This window comes from Pyrenophora tritici-repentis, chromosome 2, assembly GCF_003171515.1.
Source record: "Pyrenophora tritici-repentis strain M4 chromosome 2, whole genome shotgun sequence".
NCBI classification, from domain to species: Eukaryota; Fungi; Ascomycota; class Dothideomycetes; order Pleosporales; family Pleosporaceae; genus Pyrenophora; species Pyrenophora tritici-repentis.
In genome coordinates, this window is record NC_089391.1 from 1162247 (window position 1) to 1187370 (window position 25124).

Here is a 25124-nt window from a genome sequence, read left to right on the forward strand (position 1 = left end):
TACCTCCGGACACTGAACCGAGCTCAACTAAGAGGCAGACCTTTCGCGCTTTGTAATGCTATGCGTGGCTTCGCTATGTATGCTCGCCGGCGGAGATAGGACAGTCGGCTCCTGGATTGCCCGTGTCTATTGGTACGACGCAGCATCTCCATGACAAAGCGACCTTGAGACATGACCGGAGCTCGCAAAATTGACAATGGAAAGAAGGCTACACGAGAATCTTAGACGAGTAGCTTCTGAAAGAGTCATAGGAAGCATCTAGACTGAATCAAGCATGCGTCCGAGAGAGGTCTTACAAAGTGCCGGGCGGGCATAAGTGGCCTGCTAGATGGAGTAATCCTCGGCCTTGAATCTTCATCCGAGAGGACTACGGACGAATCCCGGCTGGTGCCCCAACGATCAGCTCCACATCAGTAATTGCCATCGCAACGCCTGCACCCCGCTACATGAAAGTAAGATGGCTGCCACTGTAAAGCATGCATCAGTTTGCACCAGCAGAATCAGATTACTGTAATAGACATCGACATACATCATATTGTCGCGCCTGACTGATACCATGGAGTCGACAAGCAACGCCAGTAATGAATTCACTAGAAAGCGACCTTACAGAGGCCTCCGTCGGGCTTGCTGGGAATGTAAGATCCACTATCCTAGATTGCACATGTCTCGAACCGCATGCTAACATGTCCCTAGGCAAGAAGCGCAAGGTTCACGGACATGGTATGCAAACAAATGCAAGCTCACAGGCCAACACGGATAGCCTTGTACCGGACCGGGCAGAGGAGCAAGGCACATGTTCAAAGCATATCGCGGAGAGGCTATCCAAACTAGAACAGGTCTTTGAGAGATTCGTGTGCCGCAAAAGCTCTGTCATCGGGACCTCGACTGCTGTGCCGCAAAGCCCTACCTTGACTTCCCTGTGCTCCAGCGCCAAGGAAAGCAAAGTTTCTGTACGGGAGATTTCAAGTGACGCGCAAAACGCTCGCTCTTTAGGGGATGGAAGTGTAGGTTCATCTACTCTTGGCATGTTACCTTTACTAAATCTTGCAGCTTGGCACACACGCGTGGACTTCGGCGCCTCCCATCCGTACACTGGATGATAGAACGGAATCCAAGGGGCCATACACACGCGGCGAAGGCACTCATCGAACTCTGACTGCGTTGCTGCCTTCTCAGCATGATGCGGATATCATCTTCGAATCTTCCAACGGGTGGATGATCCTAGATGGCATCTACAGGGCTTCCCAAGACATCTATGTCCACAAAGACATGCAGTCATATGCTTTAGACATGCAGGCTGTTTCCAAAGAAAGATCCATCATCGTCGGCCGCACACTCCTGCACTTGGCCGTCTGCGTCAATTCACTTCCACCGGGCTTTGACTGCACGCGGCTATCGAACATATCGAACCTGGACGCAACGATGGAGAATTATGTAAAGACAGTGTCCTCACTGATCATATCCTCAGACGAGCAGATGATGACGCTCCATGGACTTGAGACGCTCCTGCTGCTTGCCATCTACCATATGAACAGTGCCTCACTTCGACAGGCATGGCTGATTGTCCGGCGTGGCCTCAGTCTGGCGCATCTCATGGGTTTCCAACGAATCATTACGGTAAAAAATCTTACGCCACCTATTCAAGGTGTATCGAATGCAAAGAGGATTTGGTGTAGCTTTGTTGACCTTGATCGGTATCTGGGGTTGCACCTTCGGCTTCCTTTTGGTGCGGAAGACTATCCACTCCCGGAAGGCGCTGATGAGTATCTCCTTCATCGTGCGAAGATCAATCAGATAACCAAGCAAGCGGCGGACCTCCATCGCGACGTATCGCCGCAGTCATATTCTGCAGCGCTTGCATTGGACGAGCAGCTAGAGACGTCGACAAAGGAGTTACCGAAGGAGTTTTGGGAGGTGCCCAATCTACCACCTACAGCAAGATCACCCGAATGTCATGCAGTGCTGGAAAGACTCATGGTACAAGCATGGCACTTTGAGACAAGAATCTTCATTCACTTGCCCTACTTACTGAGGGCGCATCAAGACAAGCGGTATGAATACTCAAAGGTCACTGCGCTACAAGCTAGTCGCAACGTACTGATGAGATGGTTCGCACTGCGAAACGCGCAGATCACGCAGGCATGCTGTAGGTTCGCAGAATTCGCAGTGTTCATGGCTGCTGTCACCCTCACGCTTGACATTGTTATCGAGTTGGGCACAAAAGACAAGAACGAAGTGCAGAATACCAAAGGAACCGACTTTGCTATGCTTTGCCGCCTCATTACGGAGATGGAGAAGCTCGCCAACACAAGCTCACGGGAGAAGATTGCAGCGCGTACCGCTATCGTGCTCAAGAAAATACTCTCGTCGCTGGATCCGAGCAAACCGCCGGCCGGTAAGGTTCGCCACGTCATACCGTTCTTCGGGACTGTCGAGCTGGAGGCTAAGAAGGTGCCCACTCGACCATTGTTCAATGTCGACTCGGACGTTGGCAAGCTGATGAAGACGACGGCAACCGGAGACCACCTACCAGTGTTTGCATTCACGCGTAACTCGCTGTGGCCGCGGGTAGAGAGCGCGGAAGATTGCGATTTTGACTGGGACATTATACTGTTTGATGGTCTAGAAGACCGAGATGTGGAAGGCAATTGGGTGTTCTGATTATGCTATGAGCCCCACCCAGGCAGAGACATTATGTGTGCGAAGAGCTTCGATGACACTTTTTTCGGTATTTTTCAAATTTCGAAACTCGTCGGATAATGCTGTACATGGCGTCACTTGGCGCAAGGTTCTTTTTGTAACCCCTGATGGGCGAGCATTGTTTGTGTTGCATTGAGCGTTTCTTAAGTATATATTTTTTTTCTTTCTCTTTAACTTTGGATTGTTTTGAGATGATATCCAGCAATTAGCAATTAGAACAGAATAATATGATGACTTATTGTACAGCGCAGTGGGGCAGCGTGATGAATGCATCGGTTGGGTGCATTCAGCTGAAATGGTGAAGACGCACCAAAAAGTAAAGATTGGATATACCGTATGCACTAGTCCCAATTCTCCCGCCACGCCGATAGCCGTGATACGCGTGATGCACGATGTTGAGCTGGCAAAGGCTGCGGCGGCAAGGCTGAGGTGTAGCGCTGCTATGTGCACTTGGCTGATAGGCTGCAAGACGACGCATTCCAACAGCCAGCACAAGGAGGGCCGAAAGCGTATTCACGGGTAGGAATTCGGCTTGGCACATGGCGATTGTCGTTTTGGAAGTCGATATTAGCAGCGCAAGCGGAATGAAAGTCCAAGTTCAGGTGAAGTTGGCCGCGGTCGCACCTGGGTACCGGTGAGGCAAAGAGATCGTCCGGCGACGGCAAGCGGATCGCCTTCATCCTTGGCCTACAGGTGAACCCTGGCTTGCGACCGACAAGGCCTCTCACACGACCACTTTCGCTTGCGCGACACGACACGAAGACACGCCAACACGACACATTCCGCCCGCCTCCTGCGAGTGTCTGCGTCGACATGTTCAGCGTGCCGCCGCCAGGAAGCATGGCTATGCAGCAGCAGCAGCACCCGCACAGCCAGAAGATGGACTTCTGGGCCGCGACCACGACACTTACGCACGCCATGCCCGCGAGCCATGGCGGTATCCAGACGGCCACAACCACAGCTACGGAAGCCGCGACCCTCAGCCTGTTCGAATCCATCATCACCGCGTATCCGCCCATTCTCGAATCGCTCCTCGCTCAGATCTCCACCGTTACGCTCCTCCAACTGTACCACACGTCACGACACCTGCGCGACTTCCTACGCAAGTACCCTCTAGCCTGGAAGACGCTTTCCTTCCGCCTGCCCCAACCCGCCGTCACAGTTGGGTCGCCAGGCAATGAGACGCCAGAGAACCGGGACCGGCAGTCCAAAGCCTACTCGTTCGATGCCCTACTGAAGCAAATCATATCGCCAAACGGGACACGGCTAACCAGTATCGACTTATGTAATACTGCCGTGACTGGCATGGCCCTGAGCGGGAGTGTGCTCGGCCCACGCGTTCACACCCTCCAGCATCTGTCCGTACGAGGGTGCAAGAATGTGTCGATCAAATACCACATTGTCCCCTTTCTCGAGGTATATACACTTGGAGGGCCGTGGATGAGGAAAGACCTCGCACTCAAGAGCCTCTATACCTACCGCTGCCGACACCACCGCCGGCGACCCTATCTCCCCTCCTCTCTCATCCGGAGAGACTCCGACTCGGACCCCACCCACCAGCTTATTGAGATATGTCACCAGCTGGGCATTTGGACGGATACCGCATGGTGTCCAACCCCAGGCGGCAGGTGCTTCCGAAGAAAAGACTACCATGCAGGAAGGGCTGGTCCCCAGAACATGGAGGTTTGGGTGCCTTTTGACAGGCTGTGGCGATCAAGCAACCGCATAGGGCCAGTCGAAGGCACAAAAAAGCTGGGTGATCACGACGGCAGGCTGTGGGAGATTGCTGAGACGGGACAAGATGGCGAACCACTGGGGCCGGGGGATGGAAACTTTGCAGGAGAAGGCAAACATGTCCCAGTGCATGAGCGACGAAGCCACACTGCCTTTGTTGAAGAGATCAAATGTGCTCAATGCAGCGATAGCATCTTGGAGAGGTGTGAGTCATGCAGTGTCCGTATGCATTGCATGGGCTGCCGGAAGACGCTCTGTGCCAGCTGCGCTTTCAACAGACCGATACCGAGGAAACGAGTAAAGACACGGCACTTTGCGAATCTGGCTTTCGGCAGCAGCAACACTTTGGGAGGCGCACTCGGCCAAGCATCAGGATCCTCGGTACCCCTGGAAGACAGAAGTCAAGACGACAAGATTGATCGGAATCGCTTCTGGTGGGCCCCGGGCGCAACTCGATCCCCAAACCTGATGAATGAGAGTGCACACGAGGACGATTCGTCCGATTCAGAAGACGGCGGAAATATGCACAACGGCATGCCTGTACCGCCTGCCAATCGGGAGCCTCCAAAGCTCAACATGCACTGGTGTTGCTTGGAGCCCATATTCTCGGGCGGTGGTGGTATTGCTGTCTTGGGCCCTGGACTAGGTGGCAGAGGGGCGGATAAGATACGTGCAGCACCCCTGCCACGCCTGAAAGAATACGAAGATCCGGATTTCAGCAATACACTCCGACCCGTCGACTACATCCGAGAATTGAAAAACAACGGCCTCTACGAGTACGTACTTGGTGAAGATGTTGACATTCTGTCATATCTGAAGCAGGACTCGCTTGATCTCCAACAACAGACATGTCCGAGGGGTTTATGCAACGACTGCTATCGAAGCTTCAGGTGGAAGGTATCATGTCGAGCTTGCAAGAACCCAATATGCAAAGAGCACGACTTTAGGGCGCTCAAGGTCCGCAAGTGCGGCTATCGCGAACTGCACACAGAACGTGAGCATGTGAGAGCACACAACGAGCCACCCCAGCGTCTAGTAATTCCCGAATACAACCCGAACAGGACGAATACTCCAGATCCAGAACGCACACCTACTGCTTCTTCGACACACATGGACTTTTACTCCACGGGCGACAACGAATCAGAGTCTTCTGAGACGCCAATGTCACAGTCACATATTCTAGCTGCAGCTCCTCATAACTCCTCCATCGAATTGTCGACCTCCAACTCATTCAACGTCATCCCGGGCTCAGATCCTTTCCAACTTGCGACGTCATTGTCTTTCGTTCCCGTAAGCTCCGCTCGACCACGATCCTTCAGCGTATCCGGTGTTCGTGGACGACCCACTAATGTTTGGTCTCCAAATGCACCACGTGCGCCTGTAAATCATCCCGTCACAAATCCGCTTCCGCTACCTTGCAATGCCCGGCATCCAGTCCAATGGGAAGGATGTGGTGCATACTTTTGCCAATATCCAAGACCTGTAGGAGACAATAGACCGCAATGTCCGGCGATTCTCAAAGAGTGCTCCGAGTGTGCAGTCCTTGTTTGCGATGTAAGTGTAACAGCAATCCTAAGTTTGTCACATCCAATACTAATATGTTATCAGCAATGTGCCGCATCAAATCCGACCTGCACGTGCACATTTTGTACCGTCAATTACCACTGTCCGACATGCTCACGCAAGCCCAACGTCCGTGCTAAATGCAGATTAGAAGCCGAGATCCAAGCCAAGAAAGATGCTGAGCGGCGCAAGATGGAGAAACTGCAGAGGGACCAGGAAGAGCGTGGACAAGCAGACGAGCTGGCCGGCGCCATGTACGAATTCTTCGCAGCAGTATATGATGACGACGCCATTGTGGATGACATGACAACCCTCAACGCTCCTTCAGACTCATTGACGCCCGACTTGCCTATTCCGAGCCCAGACTCCATCACTGTAACGACGGAATTTGGAGTCCATGAAGAGCCAGCCAACTTGACAACCATTACTTCTTCTGGACCCTCGTCTTTTCACACGGCTTACGACCATTCCGACGACGATGATAACAACGTCGAGATGACTGAGCATCTGCAAGAAAACATAGAGACACTTCACCAAGAGCTGGCACATATGCATGTATCTCCTGTTACGCATGTACACGCCATGGGCATATATGGTCCTCATCTGCTGGTCCATTCCGCGCCGCCCGAGCAAGTGCAAACTGAAGCAGAGGGCGAGGACGAAGAGATTGACCATGTCAACGACACAGGCGAGGAAGCGGATATCGATACTGACGGTTTCGATGCCGGTGCCGAAACGACGTTTGTCGACGAATTCGGCGACGATGTCGTGGGCGGTGGTGGTGGTGTACTCACGCCTACGACTACCATTACAGCCTGAAATGGGATACTTCAAGAAAAAGTCAAGGAAAGAGACAGTTTATTAGCGTAAACGTTTCATCCAGGTTGAAGATTGCACAGCGCAAACTATGTGGGCGAAAACAGAACTGGTAGTTCTAGTTAGCGGAAGTGGTATACCCAGGTGGAGCAAGGATCATCGTCATGATAAAAAACAGCATCAGCTCTTTTTTTTTCTTCTCTTTCCTAGGTCGGTCGAGGGAATGGCGGCGTAAGCGGAGTGGGAGGAAAATATCCAAAGTCATACACTAACTTACTTACTACCACTTACTACTGTATACGTACATGTATGTACCGTACCGTACCAACTTTGGAATAAAGTGTAGTATGGGAGTTTTGTTCCGTTATCTTGGGACGTGGGCAAACCTGGTGGGGGTTTTTTTATAGTAAGCGTTGCGTGTTTTTTTTTAAATCTCAAGTGAAAGTGTGTCACATCGTTGCGAAAGGCATCTTGGAGTTTATACGTTCTTTTTGCATTTTGAGTCGAGTTTGATTTTTGGTAGCATCATGGCTAGTCCTGTCAGTCAGTCACTCGTCTGCGTTGAAATAGATGGATTTCCCCCCTTGACCAAATCAACCTTCATATAGATTTTCATAAATGTCCAGAAATTCAAAAGAAGAAAAGGGGTTGACCCGGTTTCCAGAGTTGATTCATCACTTTTGTGAACTAATTCTTTTACCCTTACTCCTTTGCATTCTTCCCCTACTCCTTTGCACTCAACACCTCCTTGACAACAGCAATGACCTGTGCAAACGCATCCTTTGGCGCTGCAACCACGCCCTTGTTCTCCTTGAGCGTCCTGCCAATGCCAAAGTCAAGCGGCTTGCCATATGCATCTGTGACCTCACCACCTGCCTCTTGGACGATGACGACACCGGCGGCGTGGTCCCAAATCTTCTCTTGGTATGTCTTGCTGACTGGGAGGCGGAGGTAGAGGTCGCCAGCTCCGCGGGCAATGGAACCGTATTTCGCCTGCGAATCCATGCGAACAGAGGGCTTGGTGATGCCGAGTTTGGAAGCAATGGCGGCGTTGTCGCCTTGCGAGGAGTGGCCTGCTTCTACAGATTCGCAAAAGGTGGCTTGGGAGACATCGGGGAGGGGCTTCATGTTGATGGGTTTGGGGGTTTGGAGGCCGCCTTTGCTTAGGGGCCGGCTTGTTGCGCCTTGTCCTTTTACGGCGCCGAAGAGAACGCCCTTGCCTTCCTTGTCGTCTGCGTCTTGGCCAGTGGTTGCGTCCAAGGGTGCTTGGTCGTCTACGGGCAGGTTGGGGCACCCGATGACGCCGACGGTGGGTATGCCGTCGACTAGCAGGCCCAAGCAGACGGCGTACTGCCCGCCTCGCAAGAAACCCTTTGTGCCGTCGATGGGGTCGAGTGCCCAGATTCTGCCCTTCCTGCCTCCCTGGCTGTTGCCGGCATCAATTGCTGACAGCATGGCGTCTGCGCTCTTAATGGGTCCACCAATCTTGTCCTCTGCTGAACTGTCGTCCAGCTTCGCTGCTTGTACCAGATCCCAGACTAGGTCGCGGAGTGAGTCGTTTTTGCGCAAGTCATCGGCATCCTCTTCGCCGACTATCTCGTCCTCGGGGAAGGCGTGCTTTATCGATGCGATGATGAGGGCTTGGGCGCCAAAGTCGCCAATTGTGACGGGCGACGAGTCGCTCTTGGAGAGGGTGCCCTTGGAATGGCTCGAGTAGACGGACTTTGTGAGGATGGAGGCGCGCTGCACGGCGAGGAGAGCAATCTCCAATTCCTTTTCGTAGGCCATGGTGTATATGCTTCGACTTGGGTTTGTGTATATGTGATTTGGACGGATATGTTGCTTCACTTGCGACAGACGAGTGAGGCTACGAGAGAGCAAAGACGGATTGAGGATTGAAAAAGCCAGGATGAAGAAAGCTAGTAGAAAGAATCTAGATGGCGCAATTTGGACAGGCATTAGCTAAAGATCTTCTGCCCCTCGCCTTGGTGGGGTGCTGCAATCGAGTGGATTGGGTTGACGTAGGGCGACGTCTTGGCGCGGCGGGCGGAGGTTACTGCTTTGGTCCAGGGCCCCCATGGCAACCTTGGAACAACACCAACAGTCCCTTTCAGCCAAGGATTCGGTACTTGCGGACACGGACGCTGCGATCATCATCTGCTATCTTTACGGGAGTTGCTTAATGCAAATCGTTGCACAATTCACTTTACACCCGACGCATATCCCCCGCTATCACACTTGGCCTGACTGGAAGTAAACAAAGATCGGCACAAAGGACCCGTCTGTTCACCAACCACGACACAACGCGAACAATCCCCGAGAAGCTCGGCTCCAAAGCATTATTCTTACACATTCATATCAGTGCAGTGTTTGCACCCCGACACCATGACTACGACGGAGCAACAGCCCGCGCTCGCGACGACGAAGCGCAAGTTTAACCGCCTGCTCGACAATCTTACCGCCAGCGCGAGCGCATCCACAACATCGCTTGCGAGCTCGCTGCATGAGTCGAATGCATCATCAGAATCGCTTTCGCAACACGGCAGCCCTGACCAGCCGAACAAGCGCCCTCGCAGCAGCGCAGGACTCAGCCCAAACGTGAGCATGGAGCGCCAGAGGAACATTTCAGAGGGCCAAGAGCGCATACGCCTGCTGAAAGAACAGCTCCTCACCCCACGACGGGAAGGCACAGTGAGGGTCGTAGGCAAGACTGCCAACACCCCCAAAGTCTCGACAACACCCAAAGCCCAGACGCCGCGTAAAGCCCCAAACTTCCAACCTTACAGCCAGGAGCATTTCCTCGAGAGGCTCAAGACATTCGCAGACGTAAGGAAGTGGACCACCAAACCTGATGCTATCAGCGAGGTTGAGTGGGCCATGAGAGGATGGAGCTGCGATATCTGGAACACGGTGGCTTGCAAGGACGGATGTGAGAACCGTGTTGCAGTCAAGCTGAGGCCAAAGCGAAAGGATAAGAACGGCAGAGACCTTGAGATGAGCGAGGATCTGGCATTCGATATTGATGAAGCGTTGGTGGCAAAGTACAAAGAACTCATCGTCGAGGGACATGCAGATGATTGTCTGTGGAAGAAACGAGGCTGTCAAGGTAAGAAGAACTTGCAGACACGATGAGTGCACTACTAACACACGAGCAGAAGACATCTACCACATCGCTATCGCATCACGAACGAAGAGCATGGCCGAGTTGCTCGATCGATACCGCTGTCTTAGAGCCATAGCAGCCGATCTTCCTCTCCTCGAGCACATCACATACCCCGATCCATCTATCCACCACATCATCTCGCGCCTACCATCGTCGTTCTTCACCTCCACGCCCGATACCCCACAACCCAGATCACCTACTGACATTGTCGCCTTTGCCTTTGCCATCTTCGGCTGGACCGGCGTCAAAGAATCCCGCATCTCCCTCGCCGTATGCAACCACTGCTTCCAGCGTCTCGGTCTATGGCTCTCCACCGACACGCGCCTCAAAGAAATGAGCAAGAAGCTCGACGTGCCCCTTGAATCCCTCCGCCTCAACCTCCTAGAATCCCACCGCGAACACTGCCCCTGGAAAAACGTCCAGATGCAAGGAAACCCCCCCGACGGACCCGTTGCAAACATGGCCGCCTGGCAAACCCTCGAATACATGCTCCTCGGCAGCAGTCACAGGCAAAAAGACGTCTTTTCCACCCCTAGCAAGCAAACACCGCGTAAATCCCACACCAGAAACACGGATTCCGTCGACATTGGCAGCGATATCGAATACCCACGCGGCAGTCTAGACAGCGTCGACAGACCCAGAGGCTACAACGACGAAGAAGATGACTCCGGCGGCCTCCGCGAGAAATGGACTAAGCTCAAGGCCAAACTCAAGCGTAGTGCCAGTAAAAAGAGTCTGAAGAGCATGAAGAGCTCAAAGAGTGTCAAGAGCGGGAAGAGCGTGGCGACAAAGCCCGGTGACAAGGAGAAGGAAAATTCATAGGCGGGCTTTTTAAGGTCACGGTATCGGCTTGAGTGATTGTGAGCGGATACCTTGGACTGATGGAGTAATGATGGAACGTGTGTGGTACGTGTGGAGGGGCTTTAGTGGGTGTAGAGATGCCGTGTACATGTATGAATAGGGTTTTCATGTCTTACGAGACTTTTGTAGTTTTAGAGGTTTTTATAGTTTCTTCTTCTTCTCATGATTGGGGTAGGATGGTTGATGTAGAGCGAGTTTAATTGTATGACTACCTTTCTGTATCTTCTACATGACTCTCTGAATAATCTTATCGACCTTTTTACCACGAACTTTAACATAGAATGGAGAGAAAAGATCGACAGAAATGAGACTTCAACATTTTTCTGTTAAATTTCAGTCACAGAGTAAAAATGGTTGAGCAGAGCTGAACTGAACTCCAATCGTCAGATATCATGAACCACAATCAGCGACCCATTGAAAATCAAGTCAAGCTTCCTTATATAAGATGACCACGAATGGATTGAAATTTTTTCATTTCTCCCTTCCGCTGTTTATGCAGAAGACTTGTCTAAGCTAACCAGAGCATGTGGCTCGGCCTGCCCTCCAATCTCAATCAGAGACGTGGGCGACCAGTAGTCGTGATCTTCATGGTATCGTTTTTTTGAAGCTAACCGTTACTCCACCCAATGAACAAAAGCTACCCTAACTTAGTTCATTTGCCTGACGAGCTGGTTGATGAACTCCTCGCGGTTACCAAGGTCACCACCCTCGATGAAGTGCTTGAACTTGCGGGTACGGAAACCACCGTTGGGCGAAGAGAGCTTGAATGGCCAGAGGAAGTTGGAGACGGCCTTGAAGTTGGGGCCGACGGTGTAGATCTCGTGGATGACATCCTCAATGCAGGTGATACCGAACTTGCCGAGGCTGTTCTCGATGAGCTCGTTGTCTGTGATGGGCAGACGCTGCTTGTTGACCTTTCCGTAGCCACGCTTGTAGATGAGCTCGCGGACGGTCTTCAAGTTGGGGTATCCGTAAGCAACAAAGGGCTCGACGATCTTGAGCATCTCGCTGGTAGCCTTGGTGAGCTTGACGAAGACACCGTTGTTGATCTGGAGGAGGCGAAGGAGCTGGAGAGTCTTGCGCTTCTTGGGGTCGATCTTGTTGATACTGCGCAAATTAGCATACATCAAACCATCTCGGACGAAAATTACATACCCCTTGATACGGACAACGAAAGCGAGTCTGGACTCAGCGGGGACAAAGAGAGCATTGTCGCGCTTGGCGGCACGCTTTGCCTCAATGACATCGCGCTGGGCCTTGACATACTCCTGGTTGTACTTGGCGGCGCGCTCCTTGATAACTTCGCGCTTTTGCTTGCTGGCCTAAGGAAGTCTTAGCCAACTGTGTTACTCCTATCTGCTTGCGCAGGTTCTGGGAGATTGTTATACCTCACGCTTCTTCTTCAGGTCGGCCGCTTGCGAGTCGGTCGTCTTCTGGTGAGCCTTCTGCTTCTTCAGGACCGACTCGGGGACAAGGATGTCATTGTGGGTGGGGACGCTGAATGAGTTAGAATTGAGCAATTAATCGTATATGATAGTATACTCACGATGAGCGGGCCATTTTGCTGGTGGTTAGTAGGCTTGATGTTGTCGAGTCGAGCTGGAGAGAGAAAGTTTGGTAGGCGAGATCGAAATTCATGTGCGGACGCTAGCGCGTGCGCCAAGACTCGGGGCATCATGACCGCCCCGCTCTATTGGCGCGCTCTCAAAGCTATCGACGTTTTCCTGAAAGCTCAACTTGCGAAAGCTGCTGCAGTGTCGCAAATCCCAGCTCTTATATAATCCTAAATCGCAGCAATGGCAAGAGGTGGAGGTCGTGTAAGTGGTCGCATTCTGTGCCTTTACATGACATAACTAACATTTTGCGCAGGGTGGCGGTCGCAAGCCATTTCGCGGCAAGGGTAGAGGTCGCGGCGGCGGTGGTGGTGGAGGAGGAGGACGAGATACTCGCTCGGAGCCATGGGCCAACATTGAGCGCAAGAATGAACTCTTCGAGAGCTACTACCGCTTGGGAGGATTTCTCGAAGAAGCAGAATTCGAGCAGATGTGGAAGGCTCTCCAATCCGACCTGCCCAACAGCTTCCGCTTCACTGGCACAAAGTCCGATGCTCTTGCAGTGCGCGAGATCTTCAAGCAGCGATATATTCCAGCCATCGCATCCAAGCAGTTTGAAGGCAAGCCCGTATCGCCCCCAGAGCCAGTACAAGCCTTCCCAGACGAGCTCGTATGGCACATGAAGACCCACAAGAAGGTCATTCGACGACATGCGCCCTTTGCCGATTTCCAAAAGTTCCTTGTCGCAGAAGCCGCATCGGGTAATATCAGCAGACAGGAGGTCGTCAGTATGATTCCACCACATTTCCTCGATGTCAAGCCGGGTATGGTAGTCCTCGACATGTGCGCAGCACCGGGCAGCAAGTCGGCACAGTTGGCTGAGATGATTCATGGCGACGAGGAAGAGCGCGTACAACGGGTAGCAAACGGCGAGTCTGTCGATCTGGCCGAAGATGGTGACTACACCGACGACGGTCGCTCAACTGGCCTGCTCATTGCGAACGACTCCGACTACAAGCGTGCCGGCATGTTGGTCCATCAGGTCAAGCGACTCAACTTCCCCAATCTCATCGTCACCCAACACGACGCCTCCATTTTCCCTTCGATCGAACTGCCAAGCGTCGACGGTCAGAAGAAGCAGTACTTGAAGTACGATAGGATTTTGGCTGACGTACCATGCTCCGGTGATGGAACAGCTCGTAAGAACCCTAATGTGTGGCAAAAATGGACGCCGAAAGATGGACTTGGTCTGCACGGTCTTCAACTTCGCATTCTGTTCAGAGGACTACAGATGTTGAAGAAGGGTGGCCGTCTGGTATACTCGACCTGCAGTTTGAACCCTGTAGAAAACGAGGCTGTTGTTGCAGCAGCTATTGAAGCTTGCGGCGGTAACTCCAAGGTCCAGTTGGTAGACTGCTCAGATCACCTACCAAATCTCAGGCGAAAACCTGGTCTCAACGCGTGGAAAGTCTTGGACACAACATCAACTACTGCAGGAGGAGAAAAGACTGCTCACATGTTCACCAACTGGGAGGCATTCCAAAAGGCAAAGGCAAAGTACGAGATTGAAGAGCCAGAACGCCAGTTCTCTCAAAAGATCACTCCTGGATGTTTCCCGCCAGTGCCCAAGTCTCCTGAAGAGCGCATTCCACTAGAGCGCTGCATACGTGTCTACCCACACTTGCAGGATACTGGTGGTTTCTTCATCGCCATTCTTGAGAAGCTAGACGATATCAAGATTGCACAGGTGCAGAACCCGGAGAACCTGGCCAAGGCTCAACGCGGTCAGGCACATGCCGACACGACTACTGACTCATCCGTCCCAACTCCGACTGAGAACGTAATCGAAGCGGATGCCACCAAGACGGAGTCTACAGACGAAGTTCCAGAGGTCGCAGCCCCCCTAAAGCGTAAGTTGGAGGAGTCGGGAGATGATGCACTCCCAAAGAAGAGCAAAACGTCCGAAGACACAGATGCTAAGCCCACAGAAAATGGTTCAGCACAAACACAGGACGCCAAGCCCGCAGCCAACGGCTCAGTAGCCCGACTGAAGCCTGAGAACCAGTCCCAGGCCAAGGAGTACTTTGAGTACCTCCCCTCGGACGACGAGACCATTGCCTCTATCATGGATTTCTTCGGCATCGACAGCCGCTTTCCACGCGACCGCTTCATGGTCAAGAACAAAGAAGGACTCTCCCTCAACAAAATCTACTACACCTCAGCCATGGCCAAGACGATCATCTCGCAGAACAAGGACCGCGGTATGAAGTTCATCCACTGCGGCGTCGTCATGTTTGTCGCCCACAAGATCAAAGATATGGACCGCACGCAAGCACCCTGGCGCCTCCAAAACGAAGGAATCCGCATCCTGGAACCCTGGGCCCACAAGCGCATCGTCAAGCTCGAAAGCAAAGAAACCCTCCACCAACTCATCCGCGAGATGTTCCCCAAACTACCAAAGGAAGGCGACACGGGCCTCGGTGAAGTCGGCGACCAACTCCAGCAAATGGACGTTGGATGCTGCTTCGTCCGCGTCGAAAAGGACGAGGAACAGGGTATTCCTTTCCGCATGGTCCTGCCCCTTTGGAGACATCCTGGTAGTGCCAACCTCATGGTCGACAAGGACGATCGCAAGGCCATGTTGCTCAGGCTGTTCAACGAGAAGGATACCGAGATTATCAATCATGTGGCTGACAAGGCAAAGGCGGAGAAGGAGGCCAGGGATGCCGAAGAGGCGGGCGAGCAGGACGCTGCAAAGACGGGCGATGTGAGTGATGGCGAGCAGGCTACTGAGGACATGGTTGCGGATGAGGAGGAGGGCGGTGTCAAGCTTGATGCTGAGAACGAAGACGTCGAAATGGCAAATGGTGACGCGTAGGCGTTGGGGTTTTGCTGGGTTTTTCTCTTGCATTGCAAAAGTCACGAGTGGGTTGATGATTTGAAATGGGGATTGGCATAGGCATGGACATGGGCATTTTTCATCTAGGCGTTTATCTTGTCTTACTCCGAGTTCATCTGAACTGGGTCTTTATATTTCAACAAATGAATCTGCTTGAGCATACATTCTTCATCAGCATAGGGTGTGGTGTTGAGTGAAAATCGTGAGAAACAGAAGCTTGTCTTTACCATTGTATATGGCTTTGCATGTCATGTCATGTCATGATATATATTCATCAACCACAGTCTTCCTCCACTTCACTTCATGTCATCCCAAACCTAATCAATCATCTAGCCACATACATGTATCCTCATAAGTTTTCGCATCGCATCACATCATATAGCGTCCAATTTTCCATCTCCCACCCTAAACCACATTCTGGGTTATATCAAACCAGAAACAACACGACACATACACCACAGAAGAAGAGGAAAAAAAAGAAGCGTTTCGTTTCGTTTCGTTCCGTCCCGTTTCGTTTCGTATCAAGTAATCGGAGACCGCCGCAAGCCGCCCCGCACGCAACCCCCACACTCATATTCCCACGCCGCAAAGCCACAGAATGCAGCCAGCCATGGTACGGCGGCAGGGGGCCCGACATCCCCTCCTCTTCTCGAACTCGAACTCAACAACACTACTCCCCGGGCCGAAAGAGACTACCATCGGGCCAGAAGCAGCAGCTCAACAACAAAAATAGCCCAAAGAAAGAAAGGCGTGTTTATTCATTCATCACATGCCCGTCCCACCGGGCCCTGTCTACGTGTCAGCAACCGAAGGAATGGGAACGAAAAGAACCCCCACATCACACAGCAACCCCGCCCGCTTTCACAGCTGCATGTACTTACTCTGCATCTGCAGACGTGGGGGTAATGAAACAGAATGGAGCGGGGGTAATGGGTGTGAGGGGAAGAAGAGGGGATAACAACATACCAAAGAAAAACCCATCAAAAAGATCAAAACCATTCCCATCACTCCAATCATGCGTGCCATCACCAAACCCCATGCCAAACCCAATACCCACGTCCTGCAAGCCACCCGGCGCCGTGTCCGCGCCCCCACCACCACTGTTTGCACCACCGCTACCATGCACGGGGAAACTGCTGTCGAGGAAATCTAGATCTGAGAAACCGCCTATGTCGGGGTAAGTGCTATTGATATTTTGGGTGAAATTAGTGGTATAGGGGCTTTGGGTGTTGTTGTTGGGGATTTGGTAGGGTGATGTTGGTGTCCCCGCTGCTGCTCCATTGCTGCTGCTAAAAGTGGTGGTTTGACTGTTGGGGCTAGGCATGTTTGGACTTGCAGCAGTGAAGTAGTTTGGTTGGTGGTGAGAACGGATTTGAGGGGAGATTTTGAGATCAGCGGTAAAAGGCTGTGGTTGTTGTTGTTGTTGTTGTTGTTGTTGTTGTTGTTGTTGTTGTTGTTGAGTTTCCGACTTCATGGGTGTGGGAGGGGGTCTCATTGCGTTTACTTGGTTGCTTACGCGGCTGAAGGACCGTTTGTCCGTTTCGTCATCTGAGAAGAGGTCCTTGAGGTTCATGTCGAAACGTGGCACGGGACGACGACGCTGCTGCTGCTGTTGCGGTTGCTGTTGGCCGAAGAAATTGGCCGTGTTGCCGGTCCCGTACCCTTGCATTTCGGTATCCGGCCTTGCATCAGCATCCGAAGTAGAAGAGGTATATGCGGCGCTCGGTGACGTTTGCGTGTGATATTGTTGAGGTTGCGGCAATGCGCGCAGAGCCTGGGCTCCGAAACCCGTCGTCGACATGCACATCTGAATGGTGGCTTTGCTCATCCGATCGAATGCATCGCGGCATGCTTCCGCAGGCGGGCAATTGTCAATCAAATCGCCTAATACAGATGTGGCGGCAAGGACTGTAAAGTCGACATCGTCAAGGGACTGCATGCGTCAGATATAATGTTACACATATAACATGGCCATGTTGGGCTTGCGCAAGGGTTAATCTGACATACCAGTAAGCTGCGCACATGAACACTGTGCCACACGGCATAGAGGAAGGATATACCTAGACAAGTCAGCACTACGACCGGGAATAGGCGTTATAAAGGACTTACCGGCCATGAACAGGTGATGGGTTGCGAGGAATGTGTAATTAACAAGGTGGACCCGATGCAACTGCCGGTATAACTTCAGAACCTTCTGACCCGCTTCAGCTACCTTGAGGAAGACCAAATCCTCATCGTCCCGCTCCTCTGGATTGGCCATTGAAGGGCTGCCCATGTCCGAGCCAGCATTGCCAAGTTCGTCCTGCAAACCGGAAGGAACGACTAGGCTCTGCCGATACAGCATGATGATGGCCTGCCAGTAATTCAGCTCTAAGAAAAGTGGTGAGAACTGCACGCCGGCCTCAAGCTGTGTTGGCGCCGAATCCTTCCATTCCAGCAACCGTCTATCAATATCGATGCGCCAGGCGCGGAACGAGTCAAAATTGGCGAGGAAGGGGGAGGGCAGCTTGGTGTGCATGAATTCATTGGCTTGGTTGGCACCACTTGCTCTTGCCTGTTGTGCTTGCCGATGCTGTAAGACTTGGAGAATTTCACTCTGCAGTAGTCTCAGTCGGAAATAGTGGTGAGCTACGAGCTTGTACGTTGGTTTTTCATGGTGTGCGGGTGGTTCCAAAAAGCCCTCCTTTGTAATGTAGCGATCATCCAGCAGTGAGGGGAATTCAGTAGTCACGATTTGGTCAGTGATGCCCTGAAGGTTGTTAGTCCTCTGATCATCTCCTTTTGAGGTTTGGAACCAATATGGTCTTCCTCACACCCACTGTTTGACGATAATTCATATCCCATACACATGGGTCGTGGAACCGAATGAAGTCACCTCACATGATATGAAGGAGTACTTACGAAAGGTCTTCCGACACATGTGCTCACAAGTCTGTCCAAAGAGTAGACACACCACCATAGCCGTCGGCGCAGATCTCTGACCCACTGTCTACGACCCCTTTCTTTGGCGTCGATTTTGGATGGATTTGCGCTGCCGGTAGCCGTTGTATTCCCGTCCCCTTCGGTCTTGAATGCAGCATTCCCAGCAGTGTGGTCTTCCGCGCCGGCCCCGTCGATACCCACACCATCCTCGTAATGCAAGCCTAGATCTACGCCGAGACGAACGGCAACACCCACAATGTACCACAGGCCGGGTGCGACGGGTCTCAACAGGGCAAAGCCAGCGAGTAGTAGCACAGCTTGCAGTTCCTCAAGACCCCCGCCGAAGCCGTCGGGACGGTCCGCAGCGGGAGAGGATCCTAGAAAGTTTTCCAGATGAACGATTGCCGAGGCGTGGTACTCCTCGGGTTGGTGCTGATGGCCTGCAAGTCTCCGCTTTTTATTGCTTGGGGGTGATGAGCGTGACTTGTTTGGTGAGCGGCCGTGGTCTGACACCGGGGAGCCCTCTGAGTCGGAACTACCCAAGATGATGCCGGCGCCAATGGCAAAGACAATGTTGAGCATATACGACTCGCGTGAGGTACGGTGCCGTTCTCCGGAAGCGTACACGCGCTGAAACATGTCCATGAACTCGCCCCGGTGCAGGATGGGTATCTGTGGGTTCGCATGCTCAAAGTAGAGCTCAACGAGACGTGCGCCGAGCTCTCGGTCTGGGAAGGGCGCCTGGCGTATGGTGGGTTTGGTCTGTAGTCCAAAGAACGAGTCCCGCATTGAGGTGCCACTGTCCACGACGCTGCTCGTCACCTTGGCGCCCCTGTTGCTCCCGCGCTCAGAGGAGGAGCCTGATACCGAGCTCTTCACAGCGGCAAAAACTACTCTTGCAAACGAGATGCCGGAAGTGGAGCCCAGATATCGCGGGTCACTGGCGCCTTGCACCGAGACCATGCCAATGTTGGACACTAGCTTGGTCAGTTTCTCCCGGTCGTACTTGTCGCTTTCCTCTCGTGCTTGCGCCGTGGTGGGCTTGGTGGTGCCATTGCGAGGCGGCGGCGGGGCGGCGGTGATGATGGGCCTGGGAGTGACTGCGCCATTGGATGTAAAGGCTGGGTTGAAGTCCTCAGCCTCTTGGAATGCGACATGATGTTTCTGCAGCAGTGTCTCGAGGTATGCGACGCGGGTTTCGAGGTAGTAGACATAGCTATTGCGCGGGTCAGTTCTCAGCCGAGGCGAGTTGGGATAGTAGCTCCCCTCTCAAACTTCGTACCTGCGCGGAATCTCTCGCTTGGTGATGGGATCATAGCCCACGCACTTGACGCCGGCCTTGTCGCAGGAGGCGCACGAGGGCAGGCGCTGGTCGCATCTATTCTTGCGCAGGCGGCAGCGGTTGCATGCGCTCACGTTGCGGAACGAGCTCGAGGCTGAAGGCGCAACGGGCGAGGCGGGCTTCACAGTCGAAACGGACGAACCCGAAGGCGAGGGCCTATCCCCATCATGAGAGGACTCGTCCAAGGAGCGCTTGAGGCTGCTCATCAGGGCGCATGGCAAGAAAGTCGGCAGGGTTCAGACTAGTCGAGCTCTCGCAGCACATCTGGGTCTGGCGTACCGGTAGGATTCCCCCCAACTCAGTTGAGAACGGACGGGTAAGCTTGTTTCCCCCGCACCGACTGACAACTACACCGAACGAGGTAGATGCAAGTGTAGGATGCAATTGTGTGCCATGGAAAAGGTGCTGCTGTGCCGTGCCGTACCGTACCTCTGACATTATCCAACCCCAAACCGCAACCGCAACCGACAACCGACAACCGTTGGTCGGTCGTGGATGGCCATGTTTCTTATCTCCAGTGCAATAGATAGGCTGTGTGGGCCAAGCGTGGGTGCCGCTGCACGTCATGGCCGCCGCCATGTGGGAGGATTTGGACTGGGACATCGTCGGTATTACAGTAGGTCCAGCACAGCATTCACTATCGGCTTTGTTCAAATCGCCTCCTTGCCTTCCTCCTCGCCTTGGCTATGCTATGCATTCCCACCTCTGAATGCACCTCATTACTCGGCTGATGTAATAGGTCTCCCCTCGCCCTCGGCTAACAGCCACCGCCGCTTGCTGCCCCAGGAACCATCCCGAGAGAGGGGTCCACTCGTCAAAGACATGCCCCGACGTCGTCGGCTCCAACATGTTTCGCGTTTTGAGTCAGAGACGACATGTATGCACCATCTCTGCTTCATACTCTCGCAGCATAATCCCCCACTGACTCGCGACCGCCTTCCCACCATGTGCATAAAGCACACCGATCCAAGCACGTGTCGAAGCGAAAAGGAAGTATCCGTTACAAGAGAAGCATCAGTACTAATACCGTATCTGATGCCGGCAATGCATATTCCATTAGACCCATTTGGCCCAAACATGCCTCAGCCCTCGTGACCCCCCGGTCGACAAACTGGCACCATAACACACCGCTGATAGATGCTTCCGGTCAGCCCGGCCACCTCACTCTCTACCCATGTCATGGCACCAGAAGCAAGTCTCGTGACATGTTAAAAGAGTCATACATGTTCATCATTTGCCTGAGCGCGCTAATCTAACAAATACACTGTTACAAGGAATAACTACTACGGGGGTATTCTGTTTGGTCCAAAATGATAAAAACGCCGGCTCGTGCATGACCATTGCTGGTGTCCGATACAATCGAGCTTTCCCCTTCTAATAAATGCTGTCCCAAGTTTAATGACGTGACCCAAAATGCCACCCAATATCCCAATGTCGCTAAGTCGCACTTGTATTCCATGCGCCGAGCCCCCAAAAAGTCTATCTTTCCCAAAGTATAATGTGAAACGAAGTGTCGCTGCCAGCGCGTAAAGTCTGATTCGTACTGGTTGCTGTTGGCCGTACGGGAAATGAAAGCGCCGCTATTACTTTTTGTCGTGATTAAAACCGGTTATTTTGAAAGAACATTCTCCACTGCCTCGTCAGGCGTGAGCGTCATGATTGACTCTGCGTCAGAGTCTGTGTCAATGAGGGCCTCCTCGTCATCTTTCGCCGCATAGTTTGTGCGCTTACTGCTCTCCTGCAGAGCGAAGCCCGGAAGCCAGCCGATGAGAGCAACGGCGGCAATGGTCCACCACGCAAGTCCGGACATGTGGAGTGAGGTTCCGAGGCTGTCCACTGCGCCCGATATTGTAGGACCGAATCCACGAGAGATGCTTGCGGAAGACATGGCCACTCCGTTTAGCGTGCCAAGCACCTTTTTCGATGGAGACGAATTTGCCAGGATGATGGCTAGAGATGGATACGAGAGCGATTGGAAGGTGACCTTGGCGATGAGCAACACTACAAGTCCGGGAATCCGAAGCTTCTCGGGGAGGATGGCCAGGTAGGGTGCGAGCAGGTAGAGGACTGGGTAGCACGAAAGAGTGATCCAAAACGTGCGCAGGCTTCCGAGCTTCCTGCTGAGCCAGGGGAACACAATGACCTGGGCAAACATTTGGAGGAAACCTTGTGCAGCCAGGAAAGCTCCTGTCGTTTGCGTCGACCAACCAAAGCCACCCTCAAAGTGAAACGGCAGCTGCTGAGAATCTCCGGTTGGCACCTTTTTGGACATGAGGATCGGGAGGAGTTGCTCGAGAGAAATGGTGTGAAAGGCAAGGATGCCGTAGCAAACCACGTTTAGGCACACTTGCTTGGTGAATGCTTGTCGGAATGTCGGGGCGCGGGCAAGCTCCTTGTCCAGGGAGAAGTCCGGTGGCTCGGAAATGGAGGTGCGCGTACTGCACAACGTGGGCGAGCTGTCGGTGCTCTGATACGCCTGCGCATTGCCGCCGTGGTTGTGGTCGCTGAGCATCGATCTCATCTCGTCAAGCGACGCATCCTTGTCGTCAAAGGTTGCATCTGCGTCTCGCTTCCAAAGTTTGCGAAGAAGCCATTGCCCCGCTTCGCGTCCCCGATCCTGGTCGTACTTGCGGTCTTCGTGAGTCTCTTCCAGAAACAAGATGCCGACGGTAAGTCCAAGTACCACGAAACCTGTGCAAACAAGGTTCGGAAGAAGAAACGGATACCTCTCGAATATGCTACCCTTGAAGAAGGGCATTACGTCGGCAGGACGAGCGAGCAAACCGCCAAGCGCGCCGCCGATGATGGTGCTACAAAAAAGCGGTCAGCACGGACAAACCCTGGCCATTAGAGCAAACTTACCCAAGGCACCATACGAAGGGCATTATCGAATAAGCGCGTGCTGGGCAAAGTCAGTTTGGATCGCCTCGTATCGGTAATTAGACCGAACTCACGTTGGTGTCGCTCATCGGTGATCAGCTCTGCTACTGTCGTTTGAAGTACGCCGATGTTCCTGCATATCCAGTTAGCGAGGCTCAGACGCCAAGTGGACGCGATGACCTCACCCGTTGAGCAATCCTCCGAGGGCCCGGGCGATCAATGCCATTGGTAGACTTGTAGAAAAGCCAAACAGTAGCATGCTCAGCCCCGTACCAAAGAGACCTCCCAGGAGCACCCTTTTCCGTCCGATCCGGTCACTGAGGCGGCCCCAGAAAATTCCGCTGATGCACTCCATGAAGGCGAAGGACGAAGTGACCATGCCCGTGTACATTGAAATTTGCGTTGCGCTGTGGCCGCTCAAGAAGGATTCGACCATGAAGTAGGCGTATGGGAATATCGACATGAAGGCGATTGGCTCGCATATCCGACATAACGCTAACAAACGTTAGCAGCTGGATCATGCCATGGTAATCAATGGCGGTGATTTACCGAGTACGGCCATTTGTCTGGTGGGAAAGGGTGATTTGGCGCTGCCAATGGCAGATGCGGAGCCATAACGACCCATGGTTGCGAATGTGTGTGTCGTTGGCTTGCTTCACGTGTAGCGGTGGGGGGTGGGGGTGGTATAGGCGTCGACGAGTATTATCACGTCAAGTGTTATGACAAGAGGTGATTGTGGGAGTGAATTGGATGAGACAGACAAGACATGTGCGAGTTGGGCCACAGATTAGTACCTCCCGGGCTCAGAGATCAGAGTCAGTTTGCAAAGGACGCGAGCGTCACAGGGTATATAAGGAGCAGCAAGATTTAAGTGGCGTCCTGAAAACGGATAGACCGCTGGGATGAGCAAGGATGGTGGCAGCGGGGAAGGAACGGAGAACAAGCGGTGATGTTGTGGGTATGGATACGTAGTGTGGGCGGATAGGGACAGCTAGGGACAGCTAGGGACAGCTAGGGACAGCGGAGGGACCAGCGAATGTACCAGTAAAATGAGTAGCGGATCCGTCATGGCATCGCTGCGAAACAACCCATAGGCAGTCGATAAGCGACCGGCAGCTGCAGCGTTGGCAGTTGGCTTGTAGCTAGCTCATTTGTTTGTGAGTCCATGTCACCGGACGGGCTTCGTGCTCGCATGCCAAAAAGGTCTTCGACCCCTGAAGGTGGACCGGGGGTTGGGCTGGGGAAGGCGTGTCTGGGACAGTCTGGTACAAACTGGTTCGGGTTGGGCGGAATCCACGACCTTGGACGAGCTAGAGACAAGCGAGTAAGGTGGACAAGGGGGACAAGGGAGAGTTGCAAGAGCGTTGGACGTGGCTCGTAAGAGGAACAGGATCAACAGCGCGTCCCGACTCCCCGGGACCCAAGGCCTCAGCGCTAGTGTGCCCGCATGCCTCTACCGACTTCCATGGCCCTGAGTCGCGCCCGGGCAGGGGGGCCCCCCGGCCAACATGTGAACTACATACCGGCCGCAGCTGGCCGTGAACATGCCGTAAAGGGAGACACGGCTGCCCGGCCGCAGCCCCGGCCGACAAATAGGACCTGCTTCCGGCAAGGCCTGGTAATTTTCTGTGCTGCTTCAGCTCAGGGGCGCCCGCAACACCACGCCGCCGGGCAATCTCACCACCACTCCCGAGTCAGAGGATTCGCCGAAGAATTTCGAGAAGGCAGCTTGGACCATGTAGCGCGGGGCCCATGCTGCCCATCCTGCTGTCATGGAGCCATGATGAGCGTCCGTGGCATCATATCGCGATTGATTGCTCCGACGAACCGCCAAAAAATGGCGGTGTACCGTACTATACTGTACTCCATCCTGCGCTGCTTCCTATGATTGCCGTGAATGGCCACGCCGTCATATGGCCTTGCTGCGATACGTAGGTAGATAGCTCGATGCTGTCCTCATCAGCGCCACAAATAGCCTCGTCGCCGGCTGCGTGGCCAAAAGGGCGTCGTCGACGCAGAGTGTTTCGTGTCCCTCAGACGGCGCCCTGGCGTCGTGCGTGCGTCGTCTTCATTTGCTGCCCCAGGTATCAACTTGACGCACCCCTGCCCACGACGCCTGGTTTCGAAGCTTCCCACGACCGCGCCCTGGGCCCGACGGGGTCGCACGACGACGTAGCTTTCTGGTCAAGCACCTGTCATTGCCCGTCGCATATGGTGATTGCTACTACTAGTCATCGAGACGTGATAACCCCCCGGCCCACCATCAGCTGACGCCCGTCTGCGCCCATCTGCGACGACGTAGCCGTCGTAGCGTCTGGTGTGCTGCTGCCCATGTCAGACCGCCCACGCCCACGCCAGCGGACCAGCGTACCAATGTACCAGCGCTCGCGATGGGCCCGGATAGACTTCCGGCGCGCGTTGCAAGTGAGGTGTCGCAGCCCTCCAGCGATCCTTTGCTTTTTAGTCCCAGCCTTGGACTGGCAGAGTGACAGAGAGCCCTGTCAAAGCATAACGGCTGTTTCGACGCAGCCAGTGTGGGCCGTGGCATAAGCGGCCATGGCGGTGTGGATATGTAAGGCTGGCCTGCAGATTTCCACGCGAGAGCAGGGTTATGGCAGATGGAAGCGTCTGAGACAGCCACCGCCTCTTTTAGCGGCGCTCAAACCACGCCCCTGGCCCTCTCTGATTGCT

General features: G+C 53.4%; 9 protein-coding genes across 9 annotated transcripts; 4 read left to right on the plus strand and 5 right to left on the minus strand.

Moving 5' to 3' along the window:
- Positions 1-556: 556 nt before the first annotated feature.
- Positions 557-2661, plus strand: PtrM4_059110 (Fungal-trans domain containing protein; the record flags this gene model as incomplete). The annotated part of the gene is made up of 3 exons (XM_001932693.1): positions 557-635; positions 694-1004; positions 1051-2661. 3 exons carry the CDS (start codon positions 557-559, stop codon positions 2659-2661), a joined length of 2001 nt encoding a protein of 666 aa, XP_001932728.1.
- Positions 2662-3618: 957 nt separating this feature from the next.
- On the plus strand, positions 3619-6816 carry PtrM4_059120 (uncharacterized protein; the record flags this gene model as incomplete). Its single annotated transcript, XM_066105433.1, has 2 exons — positions 3619-5988; positions 6043-6816. The coding sequence occupies 2 exons, from the start codon at positions 3619-3621 to the stop codon at positions 6814-6816; spliced, it is 3144 nt and encodes a 1047-aa protein (XP_065964060.1).
- A 720-nt stretch (positions 6817-7536) lies between these two features.
- Positions 7537-8601, minus strand: PtrM4_059130 (CysQ, 3'-Phosphoadenosine 5'-phosphosulfate (PAPS) 3'-phosphatase; the record flags this gene model as incomplete). The annotated part of the gene is made up of 1 exon (XM_066105434.1): positions 7537-8601. The coding sequence occupies one exon, from the start codon at positions 8599-8601 to the stop codon at positions 7537-7539; it is 1065 nt and encodes a 354-aa protein (XP_065964061.1).
- A 597-nt stretch (positions 8602-9198) lies between these two features.
- On the plus strand, positions 9199-10798 carry PtrM4_059140 (putative c3hc zinc finger domain-containing protein; the record flags this gene model as incomplete). Its single annotated transcript, XM_001932696.1, has 2 exons — positions 9199-9919; positions 9969-10798. The coding sequence occupies 2 exons, from the start codon at positions 9199-9201 to the stop codon at positions 10796-10798; spliced, it is 1551 nt and encodes a 516-aa protein (XP_001932731.1).
- Positions 10799-11484: 686 nt separating this feature from the next.
- PtrM4_059150 (RpmD, Ribosomal protein L30-L7E) lies at positions 11485-12397 on the minus strand (the record flags this gene model as incomplete). The annotated part of the gene is made up of 4 exons (XM_066105435.1): positions 11485-11944; positions 11993-12159; positions 12226-12334; positions 12384-12397. The coding sequence occupies 4 exons, from the start codon at positions 12395-12397 to the stop codon at positions 11485-11487; spliced, it is 750 nt and encodes a 249-aa protein (XP_065964062.1).
- Positions 12398-12880: 483 nt separating this feature from the next.
- On the plus strand, positions 12881-15268 carry PtrM4_059160 (Sun, tRNA and rRNA cytosine-C5-methylase; the record flags this gene model as incomplete). The annotated part of the gene is made up of 1 exon (XM_066105436.1): positions 12881-15268. One exon carries the CDS (start codon positions 12881-12883, stop codon positions 15266-15268), a length of 2388 nt encoding a protein of 795 aa, XP_065964063.1.
- Positions 15269-16054: 786 nt separating this feature from the next.
- PtrM4_059170 (SelP-N domain containing protein) lies at positions 16055-16613 on the minus strand (the record flags this gene model as incomplete). Its single annotated transcript, XM_066105437.1, has 2 exons — positions 16055-16077; positions 16256-16613. 2 exons carry the CDS (start codon positions 16611-16613, stop codon positions 16055-16057), a joined length of 381 nt encoding a protein of 126 aa, XP_065964064.1.
- Positions 16614-16833: 220 nt separating this feature from the next.
- PtrM4_059180 (Fungal-trans multi-domain protein) lies at positions 16834-19759 on the minus strand (the record flags this gene model as incomplete). The annotated part of the gene is made up of 6 exons (XM_066105438.1): positions 16834-16837; positions 16951-17222; positions 17297-17349; positions 17399-18038; positions 18191-19427; positions 19494-19759. The coding sequence occupies 6 exons, from the start codon at positions 19757-19759 to the stop codon at positions 16834-16836; spliced, it is 2472 nt and encodes an 823-aa protein (XP_065964065.1).
- Positions 19760-21162: 1403 nt separating this feature from the next.
- On the minus strand, positions 21163-23058 carry PtrM4_059190 (ProP, Permease major facilitator superfamily; the record flags this gene model as incomplete). Its single annotated transcript, XM_001932700.2, has 5 exons — positions 21163-22363; positions 22416-22455; positions 22508-22566; positions 22619-22928; positions 22983-23058. The coding sequence occupies 5 exons, from the start codon at positions 23056-23058 to the stop codon at positions 21163-21165; spliced, it is 1686 nt and encodes a 561-aa protein (XP_001932735.1).
- Between the last annotated feature and the right edge of the window lie 2066 nt (positions 23059-25124).